General features: G+C 35.3%; 1 protein-coding gene across 1 annotated transcript; it reads left to right on the top strand.

Annotated features, from left to right (window-relative positions):
- The first annotated feature begins 4,423 nt into the window (after positions 1-4,423).
- Positions 4,424-6,142, top strand: LOC120356041. Its single transcript, XM_039444825.1, has one exon. It carries the CDS (start codon positions 4,424-4,426, stop codon positions 5,798-5,800), a length of 1,377 nt encoding a protein of 458 aa, XP_039300759.1. The 3' UTR covers positions 5,801-6,142.
- Positions 6,143-8,918: the final 2,776 nt, after the last annotated feature.

Here is an 8,918-nt window from a genome sequence, read left to right as displayed (position 1 = left end):
TTCCACCTTCTACAACAATAAGAAATCAAACAAATTTAATTTAGAGCTTTCAAAGTGATCAAACATTTGATGGTTCACCCAGTACAACTGGCATTCATTTTTTGAGAAGAAGCTATTTTCCTTAAATGTACCACTTTATTTCTTCCAGCTGTTGGAGGTTTCGTCCATGTTTGGTTAATCTTCTCATCTGTGACTCATATTGTGATATCCCTCCAACTACAAATCAACTATTTTGTGATTATTTCGCTCTGCTTTAGAATATTTCACATCAATCATTCTTCAAGTTGACCAACTTCTTTCAATCCCATTCTAGTGATTTATATGATGACGCAATACTAATACTGATGATCGAAAAGACTCATTATGTGACCGCGGAATTTGAGGTTATTCTCCATTTCTTGTCTGAGCCGTGTATGACCAATCCTTCTTCTATTTTTAGGTCCACTTTATTATGGCAGTATTCAATTGACAATGATGTTGCTTTTCTTGTCTATTATTGCACAATGCAGATAGCACTATCCTTTTCTAGCTTTGCAACATTGCCAGATGGTTCTTCAACAACTCAGAAATGTTATTAATTAACAGAATATTCAATCTCAATTATTATTATTACCCTGTCACTGTCTCTACTCTGACTTCTTCTTCTCCTACTCCTTCTTATCCTTATCCTCCTCCTCCTTACAGAATATTCAATCTCGATTATTCTTCTTCTTTTCTTCTTCTTCTTCTTCTTTTTCAGTTTCTTCTTCTTCTTCTCCTTCTTCTTCTTCTTTTCTTCTTCTTCTTCTTCTTCCTCTTCTTCTTCTTCTTCTTCTTCTTCTTCTTCTTCTTCTTCTTCTTCTTTCTTCTTCTTCTTCTTCTACCACTACTTCTTCTTCTTCTTCTTCTCCTTCTTCTTCTTCTTTTCTTCTTCTTCTTCTCCTTCTTCTTCTTCTTCTTCTTCTTTCTTCTTCTTCTTCTTCTTCTTCTCCTTCTTCTTCTTCTTCTTTTCTTCTTCTTCTTCTTCTCTTCTTCTTCTTCTTCCTTCTTCTTCTTCTTCTTCTTCTCCTTCTTCTTCTTCTTCTTCTTCTCCTTCTTCTTCTTCTCCTTCTGCCACTTCTTCTCCTCCTTCTCCCCATTCTTCCACTCCTCTCACATCGCCATCTTCCCCTTCTTCCTCTTATCCTTCTTCTTCTACTTCTCCTTCTTCCTCTTCTCCTATGAAAATTCATTATTATAATCATTGCAATATATAGCAGAATATACTTTCTTGACAAATAAAATATATTTGATTATACTCCAAAACATATAAGTTTTCACATGACTCTCCCTCAAAGACAGAGAGGCCCGATGCTGTTTCCCTCACTAATAATCACTGGCACTACCTAACAGCATTCTCTCTCTACTTTAGTGTCAGCATCCTGCATGCTTTCTCCACTGATCCACTCTACACTCTCTCTGTCCATCCTACAAACAGTGCAACCACAAATCGGTTTCCCCTCTTCATGTTAGGATTATAACTCCAGGACTATAGTTCCTACAAGAATTGACACTTGATATTACATCAGTGATCCTCTATAGAAGGCAGTGGCAAGGCAGAGAGGCGGTTCTCCCATCTCCCTCCACAGCCATTAAAACATCACTAAAGTGCATCAAAGAGCTGTGGGTACATGAATGACCGGCCTAATCAGTACAGAGCTTTCTCTTTGCTGATGACATTAATCTGTCTCAGGTCCAATTCACATGAAGTATTGAGAAACGAATTGAAAACTATTTCAGAAACTAAACAAGATTGGTTTACTGCTAATATTTCATGCATTAAAATATCAATTAGATTATGTATGAGAAGGAATACCACAAAAGCTGCAAGTCATTCTGTGAATTTCCTAAGATTTATGGTTGATGAGAATCTGGATTGGGAGAAAAACATTAGGAAACTCAAATCAAAAAATCTGGTGTGGCGCACTCACACAACTTTCCTTGCTGTTATGAAAATTGATCACCTGACGCTAGTGTACTCGCGCATCTCAAGTCTACTATTCAAAGATATGAGACAGCTGGTGATAGGTCAATAACGCTGGAAACACACGAGGTCTGCTACCTCTTCATAGTGAATGATTCATTAGAATCAACAGTTGCCAACAGTTTGCAATTTAATAATCACATTTTCTCGGATTTCAAGCTCATTTTCAATTTTATAGGACTTGATATAGGACTTGTTGCAGTTGATAGAGCTTATCAATGACTAATCCAGTTATGAACTTGATCAAAATCGTTGGAGCCGTTTTCGAGAAAATCGCGAAAACCCCTATTTTTGACAACATTTTCGCCATTTTAGCCGCCATCTAGGATTGCATTTGATCGAAATTGTTCGTGTCGGATCCTCATAGTGTAAGGACCTTACATTCCAAATTTCAAGTCATTGGGAGATGAGATATCGTGTACACAGACGCACATACACACACACACACACACACACACACACACACACCACACACACACACACCACACACACCACACACACACACACACACACCACACACACACACACACACCACACACACACACACACACACACACACACACACGCACGCACATACACATACAGACCAATACCCAAAACCACTTTTTCGGACTCAGGAGACCTTGAAACGTATAGAAAATTGGAAATTGGTGTACCTTAATTTTTTTCGGAAAGCAATACTTTCCTCACTTAAGGTAATAAGGCAAGGAAAGAAAAATCAGTAAAGGCATATTCCTGATACGCAGATTGAGACTGTGTGTGAGTTCTAAGTTACTGAGAACAGTCTTTTTTGCATTCATCCAAAGTCGTTTCAGTCGAGGGACCTTACTCTGGGGTCATGAGTTCTCTAGTGGAAGGCTACTGAGGAAGCAAAGAACAGGCATTGGACTAATTCGTGGATTCCCTTCCCGAGCTCATTGTACAGAGGGGTTTGTTCGTCCTGGTGTGATGACGGCTCCTGCACTGTTTATCTTTCAAAGCCTACTATATTGAAGAAAATATCCATCTTTATGATGCTTTCAGTTCATATCTCTCATATGGAACAAGGAATAGGGCTAATTCGAGTTTAATCAGTTTCCATTACACTAGGACTCGAAAAAAAATCATCTATACAGGGATGAAATTATTCAATTTTCACCTCTTTCAATGAGGAATCTAGAGATTACAAAATGTTAAAATAAATCGAAAGCAATTTTGTCAAGAATTGTACTTATACAATAGATGAATTTTTTAGAATAAATCTTGAAGTGGAATAGCTTTATTACTTGATTGTTATATTGAGATCAGGGAACAATTTCTGGGTGTAGAATTAGTTATAATGATTAGTCTATGTATGATTGTGACTTTTAGTTAAATAGTTCTATTCGTTTGCTATGTGTCTACTTTTGTTACTATTTGACATTTTGTAATGCATTTTCATGTTATCTTTTGCTACTACAATAGAACATTTATTTATTGGTCTCTGAATTAGTGAGATCACTAAGAAGTACATTGGAAGTTATTGTAGATTACTGAGACTGTATAATATTCAGCAGTTATAACTTCTTTTTTTCTGCAAGAGTACCTCCTCCCCTTTCCAAATTCCTTCTCCACCAACTACTCCTCCTCCTCCACCACCACTTTCTCTTCCTCCTCCTCATACTACTCCTCATCCTCATTATCCACCTCCATGTCCTCCTCCTCCTCCTCATTTACATCACCATCATCATCTTCTACCTTCAACTCCTCCAACCCTTTTGTTTCTTCTTCTGATACTTCATTTTTGTCAAGTGGAACAACCAATCACTTATAATAATTATTTTGACCTCTGAATGACTTTTGAATTCATCCAATTCGGATAATGTGGGCTCATTGAGCCATCAGTTCTCCCATTCAAATCCCAATAGAAATACCAGTTATTCGAAATATGAGTTCCACACCCAAACTAATTGCCTATCACATTATCGCTGTTGTGGAGTAATATTGAAATAGAAAAGGTGATTAAGAAGTGGCTTCTCTCCATGAGTTTACTTTAAAAGTGAAGTGGCTCCACCCTGATGGTCATTTATAAGCAGTCTGTTGAAGGTTCACGCCCAGTTTACATAGCAAATTCGAGTGAGTGGTCTAGTTAAGAGTACCAGGATCTCTATCCTAGTTCTTGTGCAGATATTCAGTCTATATTGAGTGATCTCTCATCTACTGTGCATTTTTTTTGTTGTGTTTTCCACACTCACGAACATGGCTACTTCCAAAACTTCAAATCAAAGGCAAATGAGGAGAAGGAAAAATGTGAATCCCCATTTCAAGAACTTTGTGGAGAATACTTCTTTGCATGGCATGAAATACATTGGTAACCCCAGCAATCATTGGATCAAACGTACTTTCTGGTGTATAGTCGTGATTGGTTTTATTATCTCATTATTTGCGGTATATAGAATGAAGATGAATGAATGGAAAGAGGATCCCATGACAATCGAATTGGCTAACACTCCGCAGCACATCTCTACCCTGGCTATTCCTGCTCTCACCATTTGCGGTCCACTAATTGTGACAGAGGAAGGAGTTGAATATTTTGAGGAAAAACATGGTGATGATATATACAAGATGGCTGATATCTTAGGTATGTCAAGAAAAGCGTTTGATGAGATGTACAATATGAGTTCAACTGGAAATGGTACAGGAAGTAATTGGGGGAGATTCTTCATATCTGATTTCTGTCTTGATACCTTTTTCCGTTACATCTCAAATGATGATTACTATGCCTTTACTGCACACTTTCTTTCTGGATTAATCCGTCCAACGTTCATGTTCAGGGAACTCTGCTGGTCCATCAACATGCTTCCACCTTCCAAGATTTACAAGATGAATACAGTACAACATTATTTAGACTCAGAAATGAGTGTACCAGATGGGTGGAACATCACACTTCAATTGAATACTGAATTGATTCATGGATTTCCGTCATATACAGAATATTGGTTAGAGAATGGAACAATTGATGTTTATCCACCAGTGAAGATACCAGTTTTGGTAGAGCAATCAGACATAAATTATCATCTGGATGAATATAAGAATAAAGACACCAAGTTTATTGGCAGGGACAATAAATATCGGTTCACAATCCACAATCCTTGGGATGTACCAAGTCCATTCATGAGATGGCATCTTCTTCAGCAATCAACAAGTTCTCGCATTCTCATTGAACCTGAAGTAACAATAAAATATCCTGTTGATGATAACGATTTTCTGTACAAAGTTCCATCTGCCAAGCAATGCTACAACACAACAGAGAAAACATTGGACTTTTTTCAATATTATACACAACAAAACTGTTTAATGGAGTGCTCCACCAAGAGAGCATTGAGAGAATGTGGATGTGTTCTGTTTTACATGCCACACAACGAATCAACATACATATGCTCTGATGAATACAGCTCCTGTGCGGTGGATGTTGCCAAAGCCACTTATTATGACACAGGTGAAAGGAGATTTCAAGATTTTTGCGATTGTTTGCCATCTTGTAACTACACTGACTACAAGGTGATATCTTATGAAACATCTCATTTTCCTCTGCCTGGAATGTTTCTCTCACTTCAACCAGTTAAAATTGAATTCAGAAACGATTTTTTTTATCCAAAAGTTCGAACCTACACTTACAATAACAATGAGATGATGGATGCCACCGTTGTCTACTTGGATGCATTCCTAGGCGTGAGTATAATGACTGTAGCCGAAATATTCTACTACATTTTGTTGTATGTTATTGATTATTTAAAAAGGAAGATACAACCAATGCTCCGTGGACTGTATTTGTCATGAAAACTGAATCTGAATAAAGTAATCCAATTCAAAATTCACTTTCTCATTTCAAAAACTATCATACAAAGATGCAATAGTAACTTTTAATAATATTTTTATTGGTTTGATAAGATATATTTCGAACGACTTGAATTAGCTGAGTGATCTCAATCAAGTAATTGAATCAGTGAAAGTCAAGCTAGAATCAGAAATTTGCTTTATCTTGGAATGAGAAAGTTTCAATAAAATATAAATACAAATTTTGGTACCTACCCTTTTTGAATTATTTAATCACAACATGTTTCAGACATTCATGCCATTTATAAGTACTGTTGAAAGATTCTTATTTTTGAGAAAAAAGACATTCATGGCATGAATGTCCGAAACATGTTTCAAGAGAATAATTCAAGAAGGGTACTGAGATTTGTATTCCTATTTATATTACAAGTAGCCCTAGTCTGGAAAGAGACAAGTTTTAATGAATATAACAAATTAATCAAAGAGCATTGAACATGGATGGTGGATGTGGCTCTCAGTATGAGAATATTCTATTCTTGTTTAAAAAGTTATGAGCTCTTTAAGTATGACTCTTGAGGTCTTTCATCCCAGCTCATTCATAATAAAGTTTTATTCATTTGAATAATAAGTGTGGTTAGGAATGTGTACGTTTATATGCCATTCATTTGTCTGTGACATCAATTTGTATTCAAAACGATTTTCAAAAACGTTCTCAGCCAAGCAAACTTTGGGGTCAATTGAGAATTGTCAACCACCATTCTTGTTCAAAGCCTTGTGCTGATGACACAACATGCATGATGAGCTTGTGTGTACACACATGTTCAACACACTAGTCGTTAGTGGCCACCCTTAGTAACCAAAGTTTTCTTGGCTGCAAAGGCTCTCGTGAATAGTTCATAAATACAGCCCAGGCTATTAAGGTTTTTTTTAATTTGTAAAAAATTTCTAGTCAAAACTGCCATATGAGTGTGCAATTGTATCCTTACTTTAGCTTTAATTTCTCCTGTCTTATCTGATTAATTCATTGATCAATTATAGTTGTATCATATTATCAATTTGTATGAATTTTGTAAAATATATCCCTCTTTAGTCCTACTAAGGCACGAAAGTACTTAATATTAAAAAGGATGGTCAGATTGAAACTGGCATATATTTATAAGCAAATGTCATGAATAGACAATGATTAATTATCATATATCATTATATTGTGATGTGAGGTTCTCATTTCTAGTCTCTCAGCCACATACCGTAAGTAGTCAATTTATTGACACTTTAACAATTTGCCAAAGTCAATGAAGAATTTATCCTAGTAGCCTACTTGATTGAACTGATGTTCCATTGTAGATCAACGAATGGAAAATCTCATGGAGTTTATGTAATTATATCCTTCTAGTCCTATAAATATAGAAAAACCTCTATTGATTTTAGGAATATTATGGCTCATATTGATTATGAATCAATAAATTAATAATTATTCATTCTATTATGTAATATTCATGTTTGTTGTGATTATATCTGATTATTCTCTCTTTTGTGGAATTTTAGGTAACTGTGTGTAATATCTCTCCTAGTCCTATTCAATAGTACCATAGAGAAATAATAGCATAAGTAGATATCCCATGGTATAGGGCGTTTATGTCGCAACTTTTACTGTTATCTCAAGCTGATAGTCCACGTAGTTCTTTCCTGTGAAGCTTTGTGACGCTGGTAGTCTCTCTTATTGTGCCGTTCATACACTCTCACCCCAATAAAACAGTAAAAATCTACAATAATCGACAGTAATCTGCTTGAGATAACAGTAAAAGTTACGACATAAACGTCCTATACCATGGGACATCTAGTTACGCTATTGTTTCTCTATGATAGTACCCAATAAGAATATAGAAACATATGAAATTGTGATCATCTAATGAAGATTAGTTTTATATCATCATATTTTTGTTAGTCTAGTAAAGATGATATATTATGTTAGTTATACATGTATTAAAGATAACTACTTGGGATATTGTCCAAACCAGTCATTCATTTCAACATTTTAGGAAAACTTGTTCAAGTTGTAAAGATATGAAAAACATATAAAATATCAATCATTCAATAAAGATTAGTTTTATATCATCATATTTTTGTTATTTCTGGTTTGTAATCTAGTAAAGATGATACTCTGGTAGTTATTCATATATTAAACAAAATAACATGAAATTATTGTCTGAACTACTTATTCATTAAACATTTTCGGGAAACTAGTTCCAGTTGTTACATCATCGTCAATTCCTATAGTTAACTGGAGAAACTATTTATGTAAAGTGAACTAGACTGTGCTTGTGACAATTTAAAGTCAATTTATTCAGTATCTCTTCACATTTTATTGTAAAGAGTGAACAATAAAAACTATTTTTTGAAGATATGAGACTACGTGATTCTTAATTTTCTCCTTAATATCACTCCTAAAGAAGCCCATTGTAATAATATTATTGAGAAAACTTTATTAATTTTTCAACTAGACTATTAGTACTGGACAAGTGATGCACTAAAAATAAGGAAAACTAAATCTTGACGAACTGATCCCACTACAGTATTTGCCATCATGACAAAGAATTTGCTACTTTCTCATTGGTTAGCATGTGATTGGTTCAATTCTGCATAACTCAACTCCTATTGGTTGGAGTCATGACAAAGGACTCTTTCTATCCCATTGGTTAGCGGTATTTCCTACATTTTCATTGACCGAGTGTAGTGAGTTCTAACTGACAACTAGATCCTCCAGTCCTTGTACGTTTATGGGGTTGTTTGTTCATGAGTTTGTTCGACGATTACTCTCGATTGCTTCCATGAATCAACTCCAAATTGTCAACAAATACCATTTCCTTTCAATCATCATTCAGGTCTGGTGACGTTTGCTAACGAAATTAACTTACTTCTTCATACTTTCTGAGGATGAAGAAGAATAACACTAGGAGTGCATAGGAAATAGAATAGTAAGTGATTTATCATCTAAACATCTGAACATATGAACAGAAGTTGCTCGTTTAATAGTATAGGATTGAAAATTTGGACTCAAATAACTATGAACTTTAATTGGTTGAGGAATCCTTCTTTGTTAAAAGTTAGGCATTTATACACC

The sequence above is a fragment of the Nilaparvata lugens genome, unplaced genomic scaffold (genome assembly GCF_014356525.2).
Source record: "Nilaparvata lugens isolate BPH unplaced genomic scaffold, ASM1435652v1 scaffold5602, whole genome shotgun sequence".
Taxonomy (NCBI): domain Eukaryota; kingdom Metazoa; phylum Arthropoda; class Insecta; order Hemiptera; family Delphacidae; genus Nilaparvata; species Nilaparvata lugens.
Note: the sequence above shows the minus strand (reverse complement) of the source record. Positions and strands in the feature narration are given on the sequence as shown.